The sequence below is a fragment of the Perna viridis genome, chromosome 4 (assembly GCF_037379345.1).
Source record: "Perna viridis isolate PV_CMFRI_1.1 ecotype Kerala chromosome 4, ASM3737934v1, whole genome shotgun sequence".
NCBI lineage: Eukaryota > Metazoa > Mollusca > Bivalvia > Mytilida > Mytilidae > Perna > Perna viridis.
Window position 1 is genome coordinate 15,518,912 of NC_142448.1, and position 27,606 is coordinate 15,546,517.

At 32.7% G+C, this 27,606-nt stretch overlaps 1 protein-coding gene across 13 annotated transcripts in view; it reads right to left on the reverse strand.

The window, feature by feature from the left end:
* The window catches only part of LOC148619037 (paired box protein Pax-5-like), a 56,386-nt gene extending 46,204 nt beyond the window's left edge, over nt 1-10,182 (reverse strand). For 11 of the 13 annotated variants that reach the window (XM_088578540.1, XM_088578552.1, XM_088578551.1 and 8 more), the window contains exons 1-2: nt 4,259-4,417; nt 71-411 (exon numbers count right to left, since the gene is read on the reverse strand). In XM_088578540.1, coding sequence (XP_088434666.1) covers nt 71-308 — 238 coding nt within the window. In that variant the 5' untranslated portion in view covers nt 309-411; nt 4,259-4,417. Of the gene's footprint in view, nt 1-70; nt 412-600; nt 1,216-4,258; nt 4,418-10,166 lie in introns of those variants that run through there. The other 2 variants (XM_088578538.1, XM_088578537.1) reach the window with 2 other exon arrangements.
* Nucleotides 10,183-27,606: the final 17,424 nt, after the last annotated feature.

Below are 27,606 nucleotides of genomic sequence, written 5' to 3' on the forward strand. Positions count from 1 at the left end.
CTAAAATAAGACTGAGAATAGGTTGTGTATTTACATTTTACTGGTTCAGTAAACAAACACATGGTCTTACCTTTGACTGATTTCACTTTCTGTTCCTCATTGTTGTTGTTGCTGACCGGTACAGTTATTAGATTATTATTAACTTGTGATAAGATTGTTGTAGCTGCCTGTTGTAAGATGTCTGTTGTTGCCACTTGTATAATCTCAGCTGTTTCTACAGTTGACAGTTCTGCTGTCACTGTAACGGTCTCTTGTTCTTCTTCCTCCACGGTCTCTGGAGAGGGATCGCGATTGGCTTCTACTTCCATGAGCCTTGCTTCAGCTGTTCTTGTGTGAAGTGATTTATATTATGGTAGGCTGACCAACCGCTAAAACCCCCGTCAGGTCCTCTTCTTAATTACTACAGTAAATCTGTAAATAGTTGCTATACAATAAAACATTGGAATCAATAAACCACAGTTTCATTCACAAAAAAAAAGTGGAATTGTCTCAAGCGAAACCTCCAAACACATGGTAAAATGTTGACAGTGCCCAACCATGTATGGAGGTCTGTGAATCGTAAATGAGAGCATACGACCGTGAAGACTGTGTTAATCTTACCTGTCAATACTAAGCAGTCGTCCGTAGCTAGGACAAGGCCCGTTAATGGATGTCTACCTGCCGATCCAGGTGTGTAAAGGTACCGCGGAGGAATACAGTCGGAAAACTAAATTCAATTTGATTAAAATGGATACACAAAACTTATGGACGACGTAAAGAAGCGTTTTCTATTTTAGTTATTGTGTCTAATTTCCATCATACATATTTAAAGTTCGGAAAGAATGCTGATTGGTCGGCCATTCCTTTCCCGCCATTAAATAGATATCGTCACAGCCCGAATGTGACATTCCTTATTCATACATTAGAAAACATTTTGTATGCAGGTATATATACACCTGAAACTTTAGGAAAATCGTCGTATTTTGAAGGAACCAATAAGTACTATTTTTTCCACTTCCTCGATCGATTTTAAAAATGGATTATCGACTTAGTGTGTTAGCTGTTGTACTATAAACAAATATGGAAGTTCAATTAAAACTTAAATGTGTAACAGGAGAACTGTGTTACCGGATTGTAAATACACAATGTCATCTCTTGTTGCCGCATCGTGACAATGCAGAATATTGTCTCCCTTTCGCAATAGTAATTTGACAATTTAATGCGTTTTTATTTAGCTTTTGTAGTTTTGTCTTGACTAAGAACAATGTATAAACTTTCAGTTTATCGGTCTTTAATTAATAATCAGTCAATGTAACAAAACAGTACGAATATAACTGAATCTGTGTAAGCAGTTGTACTGAAAATGTAAACATTTAAAAAAGAATGAAATTTATAATACAACTGAAATTCAACATGTTCCAAAGACCTGACTCTACACTTGACATACATAAATTAATAACTTAGAGTGTGTGTGTACATGGTATGTCATTCTATATTCTTCCTCGAGGGAGTACTAAAATAAAAACAAGTACATAGACCGACGTGTAGATGACAAGTGATTACTGACGTAATACAACGTAATATCTTAAACATCAAATCTGATTCCATTCACGAAGATCTTGACATTCTACAAATTAAACATGTGTAAATTAAAGAGTACAAAAACATCGTTTGTTGATCACTTGATCGAATAGAAAAATGTTTGGAAATGTTTTAAGATAAACCTTGGACAGTCTAACAGAAACTCAACACACATGACCCCAAAATAAGATGCTGGTTTAATCAAAATAAAATTCAAATAAAATTAATATGTGCATAAATGACTTCCAACATGCAATACATTAACTTTATATAAGTCGTGTCTTTATAATATGTGATTTTATATTTTTACGTTGTGAAACCAAATAAAAATATATCTCATGTTAGGAAATCAAACGGACAAAACTTTGCTACGAACACCAGTTTCCATTAATACAAAAGACTACTTCTATGCATTTAGTTTTTAAGGATAAGAAATTGAAGAAATTCTGATGTTTTGTTCATTTCAAATCAATGCTAATCCGTGAAACCTTGGAATTTTCACAACCGACCTTTTGTAATATGAAATATCTAACTTTCAGTTACAAAAACAAAACCCTGTACTTCCCATATAACTAAGTTAAAATAGCAATAAGTCCTTATATAGGACGCTGTAATGGTCTGTGTTTACAATATTTCATTTGGGTAGACTTCGTTATAAATTACTACCAGTCACAAAACCCGAGTACCAATATAAGGTACTGTTTTTGCAATTCATAAATTATTATCTGTTTTTGACAAGGATACGGCAATAAATTGTGCACGTTAACACTGAATATCCCAACTGATTTATTACCCGCACTTCTGTAAGTTTAAAACAGTTTTGAAATGGACTTAACTAATTTTCACATACACAAACATTTATGATACTATTTTTACAAGTTAAAAAATTACAAAGACGAAAATGGACTGAACAGAAATTAATCATTTCAACTTCAAAAGTTAATTGTCAAGATAGAGACAATAACCGCCCATATGTGTACAAACTAAATGTTCATTTGGGGGTACTTATATAAACAAGACGTACACGTTTTAAGGCAGGTTGCTGTTTTAAGGCAGGTCGCTGTGTTAAGGCTGGTTGCTGTTTTAAGGCAGGTTGCTGTGTTAAGGCTGGTTGCTGTGTTAAGACAGGTTGCTGTGTTAAGGCATGTTGTTGTGTTAAGGCAGGTTGCTGTGTTAAGGCATGTTGTTGTGTTAAGGCTGGTTGCTGTGTTAAGGCAGGTTGCTGTTTTCTTTTTTTTTCTTTTTTTTTGTTTGTTTCCTAGGAAACACGATACAGTACCACATTGGTTTGTAATACCCAATATTATTACCTAATAACACACTGCGTCGTTTATTGCTCGTTTAATTTGAAAATGAAGAATTTGTCACAGTTTGTAATACTACCATAATCGTGTCTTTAATCTCAATAATGGTCGAGATTTGTGGACACTGAAGGGCGAACTATATGTATGGATATTTAACGAGACGTCACGTACTCCTGCTTAATTCCTTCTAATGTCCTTGTTTTTTTTTGTAAACCATAAAATCTCCGACGAGACCCTCTCGTAGTTATTATGTGAAGACGTTTGAGTAAATTTAGGATACATTTTTATATTTTAACATATTTAAATTGACTGGTGAAGACATGTAGGCAAACACGAAAGATCTGGCCATAAAACTTATTTTCTTTCAAATTAAAAAGAAAACTTCTCGGACTTTACACTAAAACACTGATAGTCGTAGATGTTGTAAAATTCGAGGTCGTGTTTGGTTAGTCGGCTCCTGTTTCATTAGCGGAGTCATTCCCCTATTGAATGTAATTGCGGGTAGTTATGTGGGGAATATTATTAAATTCCAATAGGTAGACAATTCAAATAGCACAATGGAAGTGTTATTCAGTTTTCTATTTAACACACCTATTGAGATCGACTTAGAACAGAAGCAAACAATACCTCTTTCATTATGGTTCTTACTGTACAAACCTCCTACAGGCAAGGCTAGTACTTAAACGGAATTAAAACTGCTTAAATGTATTATAAATATGTAATAATAAATCTTAATAACCACTGAAAACTTAACGCATTTCTGAAAGAACAATATCAGAGAATTTTTATTTCGCTTTTTATTTAAAGTATGTACATGTTGTTAACTAATCTAAAAGGGTGTGAAATACATGTACCTCATTTAATTCAATGCTCCCCGCTTTTCGCTATACACAAAAAAATAACTAAATAGATGTTGTTCCGTGAAAATCTGAGTGAAAAACTCCGCCAGTTTCATTGCCAGTAGATACTCATTTTGTCTCAGCAGTACGTTGGTGATAAAAAGACATGCCCACTTTTATAAGAAGACGACGTACAACCGTTGTGATGTGTCGGACGAAGAAGACACTTTAATCGTGGACTTGAGACACCATATTATAAACAATAAATAAAACTAGTCTATTAAAACTAATTAAATTTCATAGAAATTTAAAAACTTCTACCACCAGAAATGATATAAAACAGTAAACTATCGAACATGTCGAAGTAAGTGAATATTATACACGGCAATACACAACACTAACGTCCACAAATAGTATGTAAGACACGAGTTCGATAGCGACTGTGTTTCAATTGTTTTATCGGTTCATAAAACAAATAACAATGCAGAGCAGTGGTATAACAGTACCCGATCAAGTGTGAAAGGAATCAATAAGAAATAGTATTAGTCGACAAACCTTGGAAATGATGCGTGTCAGCCAGTCATCGATGACGAACAAAGCCAATATACAAACTGCTTTCAAACTCACTCAACCCGAGTCAAATCCAAGTTTAGAATGCGCTTGACACCCTAGGTAAAACTACCCGGATTGAAACAAGTTGTTATACGTCTGTTTAAACACCCCTCTGGCATACTTTGTCAAACAACAAAAGACTGCCAAAATTAAACCACCATTCACATGTCAATTTAATTTTAAACTAATCAGAAAGATTAACGGTAATTGAATTTGTAATGAAATTTATATAAATTCTTATTTTTAATAATTATGTAAAAATACCTTCAAATCATTCGTTCCTGCTTATGTACTGTCAATTACAGTTGTTTTTGTAAGTTTTTAATGGTGTTGAATGAAGTATAATCTGCTTTGAATAATTACAAGGGGTCAATTCTCAGACCAGAATAAAATTACTACTTGTACGTGTATGCAATCATACTGGTACGTGTATATAATCATTATTCTTGACCACTATGACCCTATCGTAAATTTCGCAACAAGAAAGAGTTATTTCCACATTTTGTTAGGTCGTTCTATATATTCTAAACGCACAATTAACATTAACCTCAATTACTTCTTAATCATAATACATCATAAAAGTATCACAAAAAACACAGACTACAGCACTGAACGACTGGCGTATGACAAATCGCAAGAGTTGACTTTTTTTCAGTTGGTGCATTCACATTTCATCATTTGAAAAGAAGCTGCCAAAATAAGCTACTGCTGCTACATATTTCTTTTTTCCTAATATCATGTCTTAATCCACATTAATTATTTATCTTTCCGGTTTTATTCTTTTTTTCTTAAGCGACGACCCCTAGGAATAACAGTCATCTTGGATTACCCAGAATTCCCATGTACACCTCCACATAATGGCAAATTTTGGGTTTAATTCATCTAAGCCGTTTTTGAGAAGATACTCTGTCAAAGTATAAAAGAAATAAAAACTGTAACATATCACGAGACACCAAACCTCTTGGGATCTCATTTGCACGTTTTGCCTTATACATGTATACAAACTGTAAAGGGTTCTATATTCTATTCACTTATCAACCAATACTACTGACTACCTACACAAGCATTCGTGATGTTAGCAATAAGCCAAAACAACTATGTCTTTTCGCCAATTTACTGAATTTCAAAAACTTTAGAATGAACTTTCTATTCATAAAATAATTCAAAAGAGATCTACAACATGAAACTTCATCTCCATGGATTCATAAAGGCCCATTTTCCTGTCAAAGTTAGTCATAAAGTTTCGATGAAAGCACTCTGTTTTCGTTGTATGTTTACATGATCAAAGTTAGGTAGTTAAAATCCGTCATATGGACAAGAAATCAAGCACCTGCTAATCCAAAAATTCATTTTGATTGGTCAATCAAAATCCGTCAAAGTCAATTGAAAAATAGGATGGAGTTCTATTCCATCAAAGTTTGTCAAAATCCATCAACGTTTTTTGTCAAAAGTTTCGATTATGGTTTACACAGTAAAAAAACTACTCAAAGAAAACTTTGATCTTGTAAACGGGCCTGAAGATTCATTCCTAGACTATGGGGTAGGAATTAGAATTACTTTAATTTGTTATGTCCCCTTTCGTTGTAAGATGTTGGTTATGTCTTACTTTCTAAGTCCCCATCCTATTTGCCTGGAAAGGTGTTCTCGACTTTTTCTCGAAGTTATTTGTACCTGGTTTCCGCAGGTTGTATTGTATTGTTTGCTGAACTATATATTCAACAATCTAATATATTTTTAAAACACTCCAAATCAAATCAGATACATAAAATTCATGTCCCTTGACAAAATGCCAAAACAAAAAATGTTAGAATTGAAATCAATTTATACTTAAAAAAAACTGCGCTTAAGTGTCAGTTTGTACATGTGTTCTGCATTACATTACATAAACCCCTGTCACTGTCCTGACACATAGAAACTAGTCAATAAACACTACTAACAAATAGAGACCAGTCAATTAACACTGTACTGACACATAGAGACTAGTCAACACACACTATACTGACACTGAGACCAGTCAATAAACACTGTATGGACACATAAAGACTAGTCAATACACACTGTACTGACACATAGAGACTAATCAATATACTCCCTATTGACACATAGAGACCAGTCAATAAACACTGCACTGACACACAGAGACTAGTCAATACATACTGTACTGACAACTAGAGACTAATCAATAAACACTCTACTGACACATAGAGACTATCACTGTACTGACACATAAAGAATAGACAATAAACACTGTACTTACAAATAGAGACTAGTCAATAAAACACTGTACTTAAAAATAGAGACTAGTCAATAAAACACTGTACTATCAAATAGAGACAAGTCAATAAACACTGTACCAACACACACAGACTAGTCAATAAACACTGTACTTACAAATACAGACTAGTCAATAAAACACTGTACAACACAGAGACTAGTCAATAAACACAGTACTGACACACAGAGACTAAATAAAACACTGTACTAACACACAGAGACTAGTCAATAAATACTGCCTGACACATATAGACCCGTCAATTAACACTGAACTCAGAAAAAGGGACCAGTAAATAAACACTGTACTAACGAATAGAAACTAGTCAATAAACAATGTACCAACACACAGAGACTAGTCAATAAACAATGTACCAACACACAGAGACTAGTCAATAAACACAGTACTGACAGAGACTAAATGAAACACTGCACTAACACACAGAGACTACTCAATAAACATTGTGTTCATACATATAGACCAGTCAATTAACACTGAACTGACAAAGAGACCAGTCAATAAACACTACTGACACAGTGAGACAAGTCAATAAACATTGTACTGAGACATAGAGACTAGTCAATAAACACTACTGACAGAGATTAGTCAATATACATTGTACTGACACATAGACACTAGTCAATAAAAGAACTTGATTTTACTATCCTATGATTAATAGTCTGAAGCCATCCATTATACATTTTCAATAATTTAAAGGTAAAATCATCTTTTTTCTGTATTTAAAGGATTTGAGATCGATACAATAGATCAGGTAGCCTTGTCATAATCAATATGGATTGTTAAATAAATCCTACTTCTCTTGGAATTCTTTAACTGATAATAGCATGACTGAGAACTTGAAATGGAATTCAGTCGACTTACTTCTAGCACACCCAAGAGTTTGAAAAAGATCAACTAGACTGATTACTAAAATAAAAGCTCTCAAATACTGGGTCAAAGCAGGAAAAAATAATTGATTTCTCTACTAAAAGGGGGTTGTGTTGATCACCCATTACTTTCAGCCAGCTTTAAGCTTCTGCAAAGGGATTAACTGTGTGTCTTGATTGAAAACAAAGTGTCTTTGCAGTTCATGCAAATGTTGCATTGAAATGGAAAAATTGAATACAAAAATTAATCTAAGCCTATATTAGAAATTACAGCTAAATCTTGAAGAATTACTCATTTCATTGGACAATTGTTTGTGACGAAAATGAAGTGTATGGCCAAAGTCTTTAAAATATGTCAACAATAACAAGACCTTTGATATCATGACATTTTCTGGCATAATATAAAGTTGTTCAAGCTTGTGTTCTATATTCTAAGTTTTTTGATAAAAACAAATCTAATTTTGATACAAAGCAGTTTAAAACTGTATACAAAATATATGACAATTCTGACAAAATTTGACTCATCAACTTGTAAACTAAGTATGTCAGTTTTCTTTACCATTTTAACTTTTAAAAATATGGAAATAAAACATTTCAGAAAATAACCCAGAATTTTACCATGATAGGTCAGGAACTGATCTTCATGAAACTACCCTCTTCAATTCAACTAAATATAATATAAAAAGCTCATCTTGTACAATTGTGAAAAAAATTAGCAACATCGCTCTCCTCCTAATGAGAAACACCATAAATAAATTTTATGTGAACATTTAACATCTATACAGTCACTGAATAATAATATTAGGTATCATATACTGTGAAAGTGCTATGGTTCGTGGGGTACCAATTTTTGTGGCTTTCGTGGGTAGGTCAAACCATGAAATTTGGTTCCCAAAGAGAAGAGATTCCTGATGTGTACCCTGAAAACCTCAAAACCACGAATTCAAGAATCCACAAATTTGTGTTTCTTCCCTGATCCACGAAAATTGATATCCACAAATTTATGTACTTTTACAGTAGTTGCAATCTTAGAAATGACTTGTGGGAAACAGAGACCATAGACAGATAAAAGATAGACAAGATTGAGAAAAACAATAAGGTAAAAGTTGAATATGTGCTAGCCCCATGTACAGTCACAGAATTAGGTGATGAGCTTAGCATCATTACCTTATTAACCTTTAACTAAAAAGTATCAGCAATCAATGACATCAATTAGAAAGAAACATGTTGGCAAGCATCTAACTGTATAGCAATCACATTTTGCTAAATGAGTCTTTATTTCCCAAGTGCAGTCAGGAATACAAACTTTCTAGAAATGTGGAACAAATATAATGAGAATAGATGAATATGTCAGAGAAAACAATCTCACCAGGATGAAAGACAAATGTATGTACAATGACAGTAAGTCATGATAACTTAACAGACTTCTCAAAGTAGAGTTAAATGGAGAATGTACACATTGCCTTATTTTGTGTATTGGTATTCAAAAAAGTAACCCTCATTTGCTATGTCATTTACACACGTGGCCTGGAGAATTCAAGGTCTGTTTTTTTCTTTATATGTCTTTTTTTAAGCACTATTATATATTTATATCATACATATTTCTTTTTTCAAAAGCCCATTAGGGAAAAATTATACTTGTGTTAAAATAAATGGTATCAACATGACTCAACATCAATTTAAAAGTTGTCTATTGAGTATTTCATAGAAACCAACCACAACAAATTAACCTTTTAACACTATATGGTTTAAAATTTATGTAAAAGTTGGATTTCTATGGTCATGAACAAAACAAGGTTTTTACAAGGATTTAATCTTGGATTTATTTTCTATTTTTGCAAAGTTGGACTATTACTGCAACTTTATTGAAACTGGAAATATAATATGTTCATTACAACCAGAATTGTTTACTTGATTGAGCAGTTGATATATTTTAGTTTATCATCAATTGGTACATTTAATGCATTTCAGGACCAAAAAAATCAATTTAATGGGTTGACACTGCTTTCAAAACTAACCCTCCACTCCTGTAGATCTTTACTTTCAACCTGGATTCTTAACCTGATAAAAGTTTAATAGGTTGATTATGTCGTTAAAAAAATTATCTTTGACTCAAGGTTTCATATCCAAATGTTACATCATACTTATTATTTCCATTACAGTTCATTTTTAAAAAATTATAGCAAAATTATATAAAAAAGTTTGAAGTTCTGACACTTGTATAGATATCAATACCAAGGATTTCAGATCATGTATTAAACCAGGTATTTTTAGTTTAGGCTTAAATTGATAGTAATATTGAGTTAAACAATAAATAAGTGATACATGAAAATGGCATGAAATGAAATCTGCTCTTCTATATATTTGAGAGGTGGGCAAATACTACCACTTCAGTCTTGCAGGTTTTGATATGGAAACGGGTTATACTTTTTTACACTAATTGTGATACGATAAAGATTGCAGTTTCTATTCAACTTAAACCTTGCTTTTAATAATTTGTCTTTATTATGGATGGGTGTACTGGTGCTTTTCTATACATCTTTTACGAAGACACATGCAGATTTTCGAATCGAAGCGTGAGCAATTTCAGACAATATTTCCGAGGGCATGCAAGCTGTTCCATGCAAATATTGTACACGACGGAAACTGTAGTGGTATTTTTTACAATTGATTGTAATTATTCTATACTGACACTTTCTGTCTTTGTTGATAACAGCTGAACACGTTGAAGAGGTATCATGCTGTTTATTTTTCCCACACAGGAAATCATTTCAGTATACTAATTTTAAAACAAAACTCCGTATCTTTATTTCCGGATAAAGACGATGCACCACCCGAGATATTCAGACGGCTAATCATAGACTTTAAATAACAATTTCGAGGTCTTCGGTTAATTCAGAATTATGTACATATGATTTTACATTGTAACTTGAAGCAATTTCTTATCGAAATATAAAAATGTTAACAAAAAAACATGTATATTGCACATGTAATGTTCACACATGTACGTCACAATGTGCGGCTTTTAGTCGGGATGCCCGAGGGGACACATCATATCTTGCAATCTTGTGTTCAATAATGTGGTTTTGCTGCCATTCAATTTGAAATTTTATTACTTCAATCAGATTTATTCTGATCTAAGTGATACTTTGCACGAGTTTACATTTCAAATTTATCGATAACAGTGAATTTCGGACATGGAAAAAGAGACATAACAAAACAAAAACTAACCGAAAAAGACAGTGAAAAGGAAACATTTCATGTCGAAAATCAAATGGAAATGTTCGGCACAGAAACACATCAAACAGAAACTGTAAGCATTGGGTATATCATTCATCATATTTCATTCCTTTTTTATGATAAGTTGTACTGTAATAACTTACAAATTACATAGTCTTTATTAAAGAAAATTCAAATTGAACATGGTACACAATAAAGTGAAAGATACTTATGTGAATGAAAAATACAGTGCGTTAAAATTTTATATCATAATACAAAAATCACTCACACGTTTCCACAAATAGATCAGTTATCTAGAGCTTCCTTAAGAAGAAATGAATGCATACGTTTTGATTTGTTTTTTTTTCTTTTTGTTTGTTTTTGTTTTTGTTTTGTTTGTTTTTGTTTTTGTTCTTTTTTTTTTTTGGGTGGGGGTTAAGGAATGATACATTTGGTGGAAATTACTTTTAAAAGATTTCGCAGACATTTTTCCATTTAAGCATATAAATAATATGATGCAGACGGCCAATATTATATTATTATGCAAACATAACTTACGTAGATCAGGTATCTTATATATACCAAGCATATTTAGCGTATTCCCTTTTTGACGTCTTTAAAAAAATATTTCATTTATGATATTGAGTATATTCTCTTTGGATTCACTATTGTAGGTCAAATAGTTAATTCTAACTTCCTTCCAGTGCTACAATTAGTTCACTATAATGATGAACATAAATGGATGTACTACAAGTTACATTCAAGTGTATACAAAACTCACACAGTCTTATTTGTGAAACCTTTTATATTGTACGAATGTTGATAGACAGATGTAATATATGTAATGACAAACAAGTGCATCTTCTGCCCTTGTAGTATTAAGTTCTCTCCTGAGCAGCAGCAGGTTGATTTTCTAAGGTACCTTATTTCATACAGATTTTAGGTACGTCTTATGATGATTTCGTATATGAAAGGGATCAGACCTTTAAAAAAAAAAATGCAAAGCAAGCGACATCTGTATTGAAGCCAATGTTGGCATTCATTCGATTTTCAAATTTATCGCCTGTATGAATAATCACAAATTGACTACGACGTGGAAGGAATGCTATATTTAATTGCCCTGTGGGAGAATAAAAAAAATAACATACTAGCTACGGTGACCTGGGTGTCAATTTGAAACCACATTATGTATGTACAATTCAGCTATTCACTATCGACTACTATTCTGCGCAGTGACGGATCCAAGGTGGTGCAGAGGAACCAAGGATGGCACCCCTCCTTTACAAAATGTCTGGATCCACCCCCTAGTGCGGAAGTTCGAAGAGTTCATTGAATAAATCCCGAACCTGTCGGAAATAGTTATATGTGTAGATGAACTTCCGTTCAGTTTAAGTCTTGATTCGAGGCGAGGAGTGTATTTATCATATAACTGTACTAGAATTCTTATTGGTTGGTTAGTTGTTTCATGAGCAATTTACATTCCAATATTTGCTGTCATAAAATATCCAATGTCTATGAAGACCCTTTTTCTTATGGATAGTAGCATATTTTTCAAAATTATTACAAAATGTAGTTTGAATCCTTACAGCTCTTTCTTTCATTTTCCCATTGTCATCATAATCTTTACGAAAAAAACTGATACAAAGTGATCGAGCCCATGAAAGACTTGGACGAATCCAGGACACCAGAGACACACATTAAGCTACTATAATGTATAGTTTGCAATGTACAGGAATCACAGTGTGGAAAGTGCAAACTGAAAATAGAATAAAGTTTTACTGTGAACATATTATGGGCGTAGAACTTTGTACCAAATCTTTTGACGCGGACTAACCTAAGTAGTCAAATGGCATAAAAAATTTCTAGAGACGTCTATCGAAAGAGGTCAATGTATATAAGGAATGACTGTTATATTTGTTTCGGTCTATGAAGAAGTAATCTCAATCACGTGGTGAACACTAACTAACATTCATAGCAGATTATTTTCAAGTGTGCACTCCGGGCATTGAGGTTATTTCAAATAGACCGAAAAAATGATGATTATTCCTTCTAATATAATTGTAGTATCAAATTCGACAGTAAATCATTAAAAACGGTTGATGAATCCATAGTCACATTTCAAAATTTGGTGTATGAGATGATGGACACATTTTTAACCAATCAGAGAGCGTATTACTTCTGAAATCAAATTATATAAGTGTGCAATAAATTATGAGAGACGATTTAATTTTGAAGCGTATAACTGTGTTCCAAAGGAAACTCACTTTCAATTCGAAATCAACGAAGTGCCTGTAGATTCGATAAACATTCGATTGTCGTGTAACCCTCGTCAATCTTCGCAATTACATAGTCGGTAATTTGTAATCACTAACTTGTCGTTATTGCTGTTAACTGATGTACATATATAGTACCAAACATTGGCATAAGGACTTATTTCAGTAAACAGTAGACATAGCGGATATTTTACACTCCTTATAAAGAGATGGAGTTTACTAACCGTAGGTGTACGGTAATTCCAATCGCCCCAAGATCAAACTAGAAACCAGTTTGTGATGATAATTCAAATTTGTGGCATGTCTCTCTTTTTAATTATTTGATCTATTGAATTAGAAATGTGATTGATGTTCCTTAACATCTAAAGTTTTCCAACTTAATGTTTCCGATATGATCTAGGGCTAAATTTATTACAACTATCTTCCCGAACTAGATAGGCTACTACAATTCGTTTACAAAGAATTTGCATGAAAAATCTATAATTTTCATGAGATACGCTCTAGGAGTGCTTTTTGTGTTTTTCTCGATGTCTCGAACATTTATTTTGGTGAAACAATTATCATACTTTTATTTCATGCAAATATAAACGTTCAAAAACATCATTAATTCAATATTAATTTATACTCAATACATTCCCACATCAGTAGTTTTTTTTTTATAATCAAAACCCAAATATCGTCTATAAAGAAATAAAAGTATGACTTAAACAAAAATATCCCGTAATTCTCAAGCATTTGGATCGATCCTGTATTTTTGTATTAAAGTTAATTTACAAAATTTCATTTTACCACAATGACTCTTGATTTTGTAATTTATTTATCCACCCAGCCTTAAAATATGTTTTCATTGCATGCAAAATGTAACACGCGTGAATAAACACTCAGAAATGTTTATGATCGACGCTTTAGAATTTTCTTGAGTTATAGTTATCAATTACTGCTATATGGGGCAAATATCACGAAACGCTAACTATTTGCACCTAAATTATAGCGCTTACAGCCGAACTTGATTTGACATTTAATTTGTCGGCTGATCTCTGATACTTGATCTACAACCAAATAATTTGTATTCCAAACACCACCATCAAAATCACAGCTCCTTGATTTATTTGATGTTATCTGTTTTCTTGTTTTGTTTTTGGTTTGTTTGTTTTTGATATTTACGAGTGCTCGGTAGGTTTGCATCGTTTTGTTCTTCATTTTGTTGTAGAATCGCTCCTTTCTAAAATTTACAATGAGGGATAATATTCAAATTCCTAATATACACCATTATGGAAATGGGTTGCGTGTCTTATGTTGAGAAGGGTAAATGTTGATGTCGATGAAGTTAGCTACGGCTTAACTTCTTAAAATATCAATTCTAGATTTAACATGATAACGCTGACCAAAGAAAATAGACCAAAATGTAGAGCTGAACAACAAGTCACTTTATGTTCAAAGGGGCCTAGGATACCGCTCTATAAACATTTTCACTCAGATGCATGTACATTGAATTTTATTTTTAAAAAAATGATTAATAAATGTTACTTGAGCAATAATTTGTAGATACTCAATATCCTATGCAATATGAAGACTAAATGACATTTATCATGATAAAATGTAAGCTGAATTCATAGTTATATTGTGACTGCAACCATTTGTAAGAAGGATTACACCGAGACCAAAAAAATTAATAAAATAAATTACGGATATTTTCAGCTGAAATTTGGACAAAACTTCGATTGATTAAAGCATGATTTAAATGTATAGTCTGGTAAAATTCGTAGCGGGAGAGGCAGAATCCCTTGGAAACCGCAAGACGAATCAAAGAAGTCAGATAACCAATGTAAAAAGACATAAAATGCATAATGTAAATACCCCCGGTAAGGTAGTGGCTATGTTAGCTTCAAACATAATTATATAGTAGTTGTGTAAATAAGAAGTCGTGCTTATTTTCAGTATAAAGTGCATAACACGTAGATTAGCCTTAAGAATTGTCAAATCGATTCAGAGTATTCGAATAAGAGAAAACAACGGTTTATAAAACGATAATAAAACTAGAAAAACTCTAAACTTGATACCTCCCTCCCCACTTCCCCATTTGATAAAACGCATCTTTCGACCGCCATAATAATTTTATCAAAATCTAAAATAGGAGGTGCATAATGCGAATATATAATAAAGATCCTATGAAAATTGCAAATAATTCCATTCAGTGGTATAGTAGGAGTAACGGATAAGAGATGTAGTCCCTGTGTAACGGAAGGAAGGAAGGACGGACGAACGGACACCCCTATCACTATTTACCCCCACTTTTCAAGTGCGGGTATAACAAGGACTTCATATTAAGCAAATATAAGAAAACAAAACACACTGAGAACAGCAAAATTAAATAAGAAAAACCTTGTGACACACACGGGTGCATCAGGAGAAACATCTTTTCTTCCTACAAAAAAACTCCTAATAGAATTTCCGGTAGTATACCTCTATTGTAACATTTCGATACCATATCATTTGATTGCGATGTGCACATGGCATCATCTGGTATGGAAGGTCAGACACGCCATATCGCCTGGTTGTATAGTGAAACACACCATATCACCTGATTGTGTAGCCAGACACAACATATCACCTGGTAAAGTAGCCAGACACACCATATCACCTGATGGTGTATCCATACACACCATATCACCTGATGGTGTATCCAGACGTAGTATATCACCCTTTGGGAAAACCAGATACACCATATCACCTAGTGGTATAGCCAGACACACCATATCACTTGGTGGGGTAGCCAGACACACCAAAACTTGATAGGGGAATAAAACACACATCTCGCCTGGTAGGGTTGACACACACACACACACACCTTTTCACACGATGGGGGTATCAGACATACAAATGACCTGATTGGAAATCATTTTCACCATATTACCTAATAAGGAGCTAGACACGCGGTCTTACATGGTTGTGGAGTTGGATACACCACATCACTTTATGGGTAGCCAGATAAACCATATCACCTAGTGGTGTAGCTAGACACACCATATTACCTGATGGGGGATTTAAACACACATTTCGCCTGATGGGGTTCACACACACACACACACACACACCTTTTCACCCGATGGGGGAATTAGACATACAACATCACCTAATTGGGAATCATTTACACCATATCACCTAATGAGGAGCTAAACACGCTATCCCACATGGTTGGGGATTTTGATACAACACATCACTTAATGGGGAGCCAGACCATATCACCTGGTGGTGTAGCCAGACACGCCATACACCATGTCAACTGGTGTTGCTGGTGGTTTGGCCAGTCACCATATCAACTGATAGGGTTCGCCATATTACACATATCGCTTGATGGGGTAGCTAGACACACTTTTTCACCACCTGATGGGGAATCAGACCTACAACATTACCCGATGGGAAATCATACACACCATATTACCTAATGGGGAGGGGCGGCAACACACGCCGTCTCACGTGGTTGGGGATTTGGACACACCACATCACTTGATGTAAGTACGGGCACACCATCTGACCTGGTGTGGGAGCCAGATACACCATATGGTCTGGTGCGGAATTAGACACACAATATAACCTGATTGGAGACGAGACCCAGACACACTCTATCACCTGGTGGATGAGCCACATACATACCATATCACTTGTTGTGGGAGGTGTAATACACACATTGTCACAAGAGAGGAGTTTGACATTCAGTGTCACCTTGTTTTGGAATCAGACGCATCTTATCTTCTAGATTTTGAATTTGGTGCACCATATCACCTAATGGTAGTTAGACACTCCATTTCACCTGTTTAGGGAGTCAGACATACAAAATCACCTGGTCGGGGGTCAAACACACAAAATCTCCTGTTGTGGGTTCAGACACACCATGTTACCTGGTTTAAGAATCAGAAACACCATATTGGTGAGTTATTGGGGAGTTGGGCACGCCACATAACCTGATTGGGAAGCAGACACACAATTTCACTAGGTGGAAGAGGTTCGAAACACCATAACAATGTATTGGGGAGTCACACATGCCACAAAATGTTCAAGGTGGAAGTATGTTTAAACTATAATAGTTCTGGAATAACTGGAATAACTTGTGAGTTGACATCTGAATACCTCATAAGCACATCTGAATGAGGTTTCACCACAAACAGAAAATAGAAAACGATCAATGTAAACAAATTTCCTTACATTTGTTCCAAGTTATATCGTAAATTGCAGAAGTGTTTATGGTGTCTTTTATCTCCTCCAATGGATGAATGTGATGGATAAAACCAACAAAACGGTAAATAGTTGATTGATAAAAAATGATTAACATTAAATCTGAAAAATACTAAAGATCCACAGACAAAATGAAAGAGAACAAATAAAACAGACAAGGATATTAAACAAAGCAAACCAAAGTAAAATATAAATTTGGCAACAAAACTAAATCAAACCGTTTACATCGACACAGTTGATTTGTACTAAAAAAAAACTGACCTAGGATTCAAGGAATGTCTAACAGTAGATGGTATTAAAACTACTATACCACGTATGTCCACCATCATTGATTGGGAGGTACCAAGTGACAAGTTCATAATTAGGGTTATAAAAATGGATTTTTTTCCTAAAGAAGGTTTTCTTAAAGAAAATAATTATCACGTTAACAAGTTATATAACTTAGGAGTTAGTATCTTAAAATCACATATTCGTGTGTTGGATAAATAGAAAGCAGCAAAAATACCATTACAATAATCACATTTGTCTATTTAATTACCCAAGCTTCCCCTTATAACCGATATTTATGAGTGTATCATGTTTTTGACTGTTCAAAGGCGAATGGGAAAATCCTAAAATCTATAAGTTGATCTTATTGTTAGATCATTCTTCGTGGTTGTTTGTCCTGCTTCGTCAACGCCATCAGTTTCGTGGATCCTGGAGAAGAGTACACGTATATCTTTTGAACAGGTTAAGAAACACAAGCAAGACAATGTTGTTTTTATTAGACAATTACAACTAACAACTAATTAAAATAGTAAAGTAAAAAGCAAGTTTTTTTTTACATTATTAATTCTATGCCATTGTATGATCCCCGACATCCTCTTTAATTCTATGCCATAGTATGATCCCCGACATCCTCTTTAACCTAAAAAAAAAAAAAAACAACAGTGCTTAAATAAAACAATATGTAAGAATTTAGTATATCTCATTGAAATTGAAATAGCACACAAGACATGAATGTATGTTATTTTTAACAGTCAAAAATTTAGATTTCACAATACAAGGGAGATAACAAGACAAACACACATTTTTCGAGGGATAATCTTCTGTAGAGATTCGTTTGTATGTAATAATTCGGTTATTTAGGCTTGATATAATTTGTCTGATGGTCTTTTTTTTTTTTTTTTTTTTTTTTTTTTTTTGTATTATACATATTCAATACTTGATTTGATCATGAAATGTACAAATGTACGCCAGAACATGAAATAATAGACATGTCGTTTATGTACTCATCTATGCTCACTGAAAGCCATGAATATGCAACAGAATTTCAACAAAATATTAATGATCTTAATGATGATGAGAAATTTGTATTTTATTACTAATAATAATGTACGTTTTTATACTGCCAAAATCTGCTTCGACATTTTTATAATCTGGGCGGTGTATTTAATATTCTTGCATGATGTCTGGATTTTACTATCTGTTAATATATATCATGGTTGCTATTATAAATGTATATAAACACTTCTTTTTGTCAAGTTTTAAAAATATGTTTATTTTTACATAGTCTCTCATTTCTTTTTAGAGTGGCTTTTGTTATTTCTACGTAAGTATAGTTGTTATCTTTCATGTATGTACAAAGGTGAAACTTTGATAAAGAACTGTCTGTCTGTCTGTCTGTCTGTCTGTCTGTCTGTTTCAGTTCTTATGGGCAGTGAAGAGTTCTTTAGAAGAGCGTAAGATATAATGTAAGATTGACAAAACTGTAAGAAATGTAATAACTAAAACGACAGAGTTGCAGGAGGTCGTTAGAATACAAATTAACAGCATCTATTTGGACAATCAGAAATTCTTATAACACTACTGTTCCTTCTATTTTATGCCGAATTTTGTACTATAATAAGAACAAAAGATCTTCTGTTAAATTATTGTTACGGATGCTAAACGAAATATGTGTTAAACTCTTGTTTTAGAAGCATAGACAGTCTTTTTGGTCATTCAAAAGGTCACGTTACTTGTCAAATATTGCGTTTTTCAAGGTTTTACAATATCCTTAGGTGTCAAAGTTTATGTCACATTACATTAATTCACTTCACTTCAGTAGTAATTGTAAATGGAAAAATGGTGGCTATAATGTTTTAACTGTTACATATGTATTCCTATTTTGACTTTTTGACGTTGTCTATGACATATTTGCGAGACCATAAAAGTAGAAAAATTGTTAGTTGACAAAATAGAAAAGCTAACAAATTAAACGGTGATTTTTCATTGTCCAAATTATGTCCACAGCTGTACTAAATGATGCAAATAAGTTAGGTAGTAATAAGTCAACATTTATTTACTGTCCAAAACATTAATTTTTGTTTTCTGGGGAGGGAAGGTATTTTCATGTTGGACATTGAATGATAGAACGATACTGTATAAAACAACCAAATTTCATGTTTCAGAGTGCTTACCAGGGCCGTATTCAGACACTTTGAAAAAAGGAAGGATACCATCTGAGGTTCCTCAGAAAAAGGGGGTGCTAGGACATTATTTGCCATTTCTTGTCAAATTTACACATGAAAATGACAAAGTTTCGATTAAAAGGCCCTGCACCACCTCTGGATCCGCCATTGCTTACCCTACCGGTTTTTAAGATCCTAAATTATTGAAATTTTGCAGATATCTATTTAAAATACACAGTTTTGCAACAGCACGGATAGAATTTTAAGTGACTTTTTCATTCCCATGTGAATATGTGATGAAGTAATTTACGCAAAAAATAAAATATCGATTTTTTTTATATTCCAATGCATTTTTTAACTACGCTCAATTTAGCATGATCTAATATCAAAGCAAAATACACCGTTAACACAATCTTATTAAGAAGAAAGTCACTCCATAAATAAATGTGTCTTTTTGACGTTACACTTTACGGTATGTACACCGTGTGCAACATCCATGTCAAAAACCCACCGATCTTACAATATAGTTTCACTCAAGGATGTTTTTTTTTTCCTACTTGAAAAGACTACTATTTGGTCCTTTGCATCAATGGATTCGCTCAGAGATTTTAAAGTAGAATGTTACAAAAAAGGATCTTCTACGTATTATCTGCAAGTGTCCGTTTTTTTTTTTTTTTTTTTTTTTACTCTTGATTCTAATGGTGCAAATAAAGTCAAAAAACTTTCAAAACGGTGTTTTTTTATATCATGTTTTACCCACTCCCTGATTCTTCCAGAGAATGACACTTAAGGAGGTAGACCTAGTGTAAGGGACACAACTCATAAAATCATTGGAACGTTCGTATTCAGCATTTTACATCAATGTCATGTAAGCATCAAAGTAACTTAGATTAATTTCATTCTGTGTCAAATGAAAGCTTGATAGCCTTCGGTGAAATTGAATATGATACAAACATATCACTGACTTCATAAGTCCCTTACCCTAGGTATACCTCTTTAATTGTTTGAGGCTAATTCATAGAATATTGTTCATGTTTTAGCTTTGTGTGGAATTAAAGAAACACAGAGTAAAGGTTGAGTTGAAAGTCAAGAAGCAAGGGCAAGGCAACGAATTTTGAATAAAGCGAATAACAAAAGCGACCAACAATAATTCAATGATACCAAAATCAAAACCCAAACGGCTTTATAAATCATGGACGCTGTGTATATTATTTGAGAAAATATCAGATATCGCTTTTGTGTGAAAATAATTCATTTCGATGATATTACATCATTAGTGCTATCAAGTAGAGTGTACCATTAGTACTCAGTCGCAGAAGTTAAAACCGTAGTAGGAATTGGAATACTGAATACCCATTATTTTACTGTCTTAAGTGACAAGAATATTAAACCATTATGTCTATTTAGAACACTATAACTATTAAGCTTCTAGTAGAGACTTAGAGATGGCAAAATATTAATAGGGAGGACAGAAAGCCATGTGTAACTCTTGGGACACTGGGGATGAATTTCATTATATGATGAATTGCTCGTATTTTCTGGAATATAAAAACAATATATTAAATCTTAATGTACAAATAGACCTAATGTTTTAAAATTAAAAAAAAAAACTTGTGAATAATAAGGAAACATCAGAACCAAATCGTCTATGTACGTTCCTGAAAATGTAGATTGCAAGTTAAACCCACCGGGTTAAACTACTGTAAATTATTATATAGGGGGATTATATATTATGTATATACATTATACTTAAGTTTGTCGTGTAAAATATTATGCTATTTTTTGGTAATTCATTTCGGTTGGTGTTTTGTATTTAATGTTTCTCTATACCGTGTTTTTACTATTTACAAAATAAAGATATATAAGAATGGAATTAATGTACATCCAACATTCTAAAACTTTAATGACTTGGATAATCCTTGGCTAAAGTACAAATCAATACTAAAATTTTCAAAGTTGTCATTCATTTCTCCTATAACATAAGTTTAAAAAAAGAAGTGTATATGACGTCAATATATCGAACGCAAGTTAAATAAAATTTGTGGTTATATTGATAAATGCTGTCTCTTAAAGGGACAAACAACCTGATCTAACAAACCTTGTCGTTCTCTAACAAAATGCAATCGTATTGGATGAGGACAAGTTTTCCAAACACTCAAACAATCTAACGAATTCTTTCAATACAGATACTGAGATAGAAATTATGTATGAATCAGGAAACACTATTACTTGCCAGGACGATATTGGTATCATAACGGAGTCTATTCTCTTAAAATTTAGTATTAGATTTGAAACGCTCAGTCGTGCAGAATGGGTTTATTTCTCTTTTAATGATCGTAATTTGTTCTTAGTAAATTAGATGATACGCTAGGCATATGATGTATTTTACCAAATACAGATGTTGCTTGATAACAAATCCAATGATGGATGACAGAATATTTCCTTAGATGAATGTGTAGACTTCAATATTTCATAAAGTGTGTTTGTGACTTTTGTTTTATCACGAATTGTAACTCGAGCAGTTGTACAGATGTATTAAGTCAATTGTGCCAATAGTATAAACATTCTGAAGTAGGGCATAGCATGAACATTCGTGCGGAAAGCTTTTTCACTTTTGTCTTTCAAAAACCGAATATGTAAATATATGAAAATGACTGGTAACTAAAAAAATATTTGTAATCAACAAAGAAAAAAAATAGTTTGTAATAATCACAGTAGAGGTAAAATAAAATGAGTTGTAACAAGGTTTATTTTATAGTCAACTATGAAAATCATTGGTTACAATTAATGTACAGTGTGCAAGAATTTGAAATTTTACCTATTTGCATTCATGTACATTTCTATGTATTTGTTCTATTATGAATCATATTTTTGAATAATTAAATACGATCTGTTTTAGAAATTAACTGTATTTTGTTCAATTGGTTGTAAAACAGCAAGAAACATATTTGATTTACAAAATGTGAAAAAAGACGCAAGAAATAATCATGTGTTAGAAGAAAATTCATGATTGTTTATGCTAAAAAGTCGATGTATCGCGGCTTTTGGAGGAATATTATATTTTTTTGTAGATCTATATAAAATATGAAAAATGAAAATTGGAAAATTGAAACTTTCTAGGTCCTGTCTTGCTTCTCAAATAACGTCAAAATAGATGTTGATTATGCGTGCTAATTTATGAAAGGGTTAGCCATGATTGTGTAATATGATATGCCATTATATACAGATGCCCCTTTTAGATCCTATCATTTTATACCTCACTATTCAAAATAAGGCTCGGGGAAAACAATAAAGAAATGTTATGTGTTAATTGTATTTTTATAAAAAGAATTGGAATACGAGTATTATGAAATACTCGAAAAAAGATATGTGTAAAGCATAGAAGGTGTGTGTATTTTTTTAATCAAATAATTCACTTTTAAAGGATATACTTAAATATATATATATGAATTACGATCATGAGCATACTTTTATAATGTTGTCGAGTTTCTTGTTTTTCTTGTTATCACTTTTACTTATTTTAGATGATATAAATAACGAACACTTATACTAACATAGTCAATGTACAATAGATACGATATGATTATGGTGTATAAATGATACTTTGAAAAATTATCAATGCTGTGATGTATGCATATAAAAATGGTATAAAACCCTTTTTCTCCTTTCAACTGTTTTTTGCTTAACCTTATCTAAAGTTTACAAATACAACTTAACAAATCATAAAATAACAAAATGCAGAAAATAAGACCAAAAAAAATGTAAAAACAACCAAAAAAAGAGGAATCCCGAAAAAGATAAAATAATGAAACTGTTAAGTAAGATTTTCTGAGCAAATAATATAAATATATATATACATGAAGGTCTCAGTATCGTATTAAATTTCCCATAGACTCCTATAGTGAAGTGCATATTTTTATGATTTTTTTTTTTTAAATATGTAAGTTGATTCAATAAAACTTTCACTTATGTAGCATTTCTAAGGACATGTGAAAAAATAATTTCCCGCAAAGAAAATAGGGTGAGTCCACGAAGATCGGACAGAAAATTAGTCTGGAACTATAAATAGCCATTTTCCCTACTTTCACTTTCGTTTTGCACTCACCAAACCAACCTTTTCAGTGGAACATTTTTATGTTATTATGTTAGATTTTCTTTTTAAAAAGTTCTTTATCTTACAGTGTGATGTTTGTTCTATTTTATAAGTCATTGTTCATATCTTTTGACAAAACATTAGTTTGTAGATAGAAAATGCACTATATTTTTACAGCATCCATGTTTTGAAACGATACTGGTACCTGAACATAAGATATATGATATACTATTTATTTCTTTTTTCTTGTGACTGTTGGTGGTTTTACTTTTCTTATTTTCATACTCTCATTGTGCAATAAAAAGTGACAGCTTTTATTTATAGATATCAAAACCTGAAAGGATGAAATACAAGCTCCCGCGTAATGCAAGCTTTGACTTTTGTGTGGAGAAGCAGCAAAAACCTGAAAGGGTGAAAGACAAGCTCCCGTGTAATGCGGGCTTTGACCTTTGTGTGGAGAAGCAGCAAAAACCTGAATGGGTGAAAGACAAGCTCCCATGTAATGCAAGCTTTGACTTTTGTGTGAGAAGCAGCAAAAACCTGAAAGGGTGAAAGACAAGCTCCCGTGTAATGCGGGCTTTGACAACTAAGACTTTTGTGAAATAATTTTTTTTTTTAAATGTTAAAAATATTACCACTAAGCCTAGAACACTGGTCTCAGTATCAAATATAATTCTCAATCCCAGCATACCGACACTGTGAAATTAATATTTTAGGCATTCATCATTTAAAAGATAATTATTTACCAAAATATCTGAACAATTCAGGCGTGTTACTTTTTTATAGGGTTACAATTACTATAAAATCGTAAAAAGTGGAATTTACAGAATTTCAGAATTTTTTCTATATCACCAGTTATTATCTTTTTTCCAAAATACCGTAGTTCAAACAAGCTTCTGTGTGATACAGTAGATTTGTGTAGTGTCTAAGCTTTCAAATCGGCCAGGTAATTAATATTTTTCCAAGTTGGTGCAAAAATTACCACCCGACCCAAGAAAAAAATACCTCAACATGCACCAAAATGTTAAACATATAAACGGCGTACACTGGAAATGTTGCGGGCGATTGCTTTCATTATCGATGCATCCAACATATCTGCTAATTTCAGGAGCGTAGGCGACAATAATGTGTTTTTTCATAAAACGGGAAAATTCCGGAATTTCATTTTTCTTCCATTTCACCGTTAATTGGCGTATTTTTTTTTCAAATACCGTAAATCAAGAGAGCTTTTGTATATTCAAATACAACTATATAGTGTAGAAGCTTTGTAATGAGCCCAAGATATATAAGTACTTGAACTTTTCCAAGTCAAGTTAGTGCAAAAATTGCCCCTACCCATGATAAAAATACCTTAATACGGCCCATCGCCTATGCTTATTAGAAAGCTAAGATGCTAAATAAATATGTTTCGATATGCAAAGGCATGTTTGAAGTACGGTACTTAAAAAAATTGCACATAACAGGTTTTAAAATGAAAGAAAATATGAAGTTAAAAAAAATCCCCTCTTTACTATGAAAAACACAATATTTTCAGATTGAAACTGGAAACAATACGCCCCTGAATGAGTAGATATGTTGAATACGTCGATAATTAAAACACTAGTACCCAGAATGTCTTTTTAACATCGATTATTTGCTAAATATAACATTTTGGTTCATGTTGAGGTATTTTTTTTCATGGGTAGGGGATACTTCTTGCACTTGACTTGGAAAGTTCAATTCTTTATAACTTGGGTTCACAAGAAAGCTACTAAACTATATATTTATACATGTATTTATTTACAAAAGCTGTTTTGAAGTACGGTATTTAAAAAAAAATATGCCAATTAAAATTGAAATGGAAGAAAAATGAAACATACATGCACTGTATCACACAAACACTTATTAAACTACGGTATTCTGAAGAAAGATAACAACGGGTGATAAAGAAATTCTGTAAATTCTCCTTTCCTTGATTTTATAGTAAATGCAATCCTATAAAGAAATTCAAACGCCTCAATTGATCAGATATGTTGAGTAAATCATTATCTTAATTATGAATGCCTAAAATATCAGTTTCACAGTCTCGGTATGCTGTGAATGAGAATTATGTTTGATATTGAGACCAGTTTTCTAGGGGTATGGGAATTATTTTCAACATCTTTTTTTTTTAAATTCCTTCTTGAAAATTAGTTTTGGTGGTTTATTAATGTAGAAAATTAAATTTAGTCACGCAATAACTTGTAGAGTCGAATTTATGCAAATTTTCGCGAGAGTCGAAATTCCCATGTTTTAGAATTAAAAAATATATTATGACTACGAAAATCGCCACAAGTCATCAACAGAGCCCCAGGTGTATCAATTGTGATAATATTGAACGTAAATAACAAATAAGCTATTTTTTACTATAGAATAAATACTCTAGGATGACTGGATAGACTACCCAAGTGTATTTCGTTCAGCATTTTTCTAATCGACGTTGTGACATCTATTTTGCCTTTTACGGACTGATTTGAAGTTTACACGATCAAAAAGTTCCGGGGTCACACGTCATCATGAAATTTTTGTCCACATCACGTAAAGAAAGAAATCACAACACGTAAAGAAGAAATCACTGCACGTAAAGGAAAGAAAATGCACATAAAGTATTTAGAGATCGACATAACGTAAAGATGAAACGACCTCACGTTATAAGAAAACCACTGCATGTAAAGATAAATCCACATAACGTAAATATATGTTGACATAACGTAATCATAAAACGACAGAACGTAAAGACAAAATTACAGAACGTTAAGACGAAATGACAGAACGTAAAGACGAAATGACAAAACGACGTAATGTAAATATGTTCCTACACAATGTAAATACAAAATGCCCACATGTAATTATAAAACCACAGCAAGTAATATAAAATTGACAAAACATAAACAAATGTGTATCTCATCAGACAGTTCAGGCTTCCATACGTTAATCCTATATTGTAAATTTGTCTGTTCGCTAAATTGTGTATGTGGAACGTCTTTATTCCCTGTTTTCACGTTCAGTATTATAACGTTGGGGGTGAACAAACAACAGTCGCTTAAAGTTTCTAATATAGTACAAGAAAGACAACTCGTGTTGTAAACATAAAACTGCTTAAAACGATTGGTTGTGACCGTTGCAAAACTGAAAAAAAAAAATTTAAAAAGAAGAAAAATGTGATAGTGTTCCTTTTCATACACAAAGCGTGTATGTGCCATGCATGTTCAACGTTGTTTAGCATGGTCTAGTAACTGCAAGATAACTGAAATTAAGCTTAATTCTCATAAACATGTACTGAGAACACGAAACATCTTAATTGTATTGACTAATCTGATACATTCAAAACTCAAATGCTAGTCTTTAAGCTATTTTATTACATCATAGAAGTCAGTCTTAAAGAGCATTAACTGCTTAACGTATGAGCAAATTTTCTTCTATTATTAGATATAAATAGGTTAATTAATCGAAAAGAGTAAATAACCAAAATAAATCCACGAGTGCCGAAGAACACCTAGATTTAAAGCGCGAGAAGAACTTGTTCCGCGCATGAGCTAAATTTTCATTCTTTCCTGGCAGTAGTTATCATATCTTGGTTACCAACGATACCCAATTGATTATCCTATTTATTTTATAGATTTTCTTCATATTTTATCGATATTTTTAACATGTATTTTAAATTTTGTGATTGGCGGATTGATATCAAAGTTGGTGACGTTTTGGCGGAAGAAAGTCCGAGAGTGAAATTACCGAATTATGCCTAAAATGTCTTAAAATAAGAAGAAAAACATTTTAACTTCTTTCAATTCAAATTATTGTATTCATCTTGTAAAGAGGATCATGATAACTATCAAACACTAAACTATTGATAGTTGACCCTAT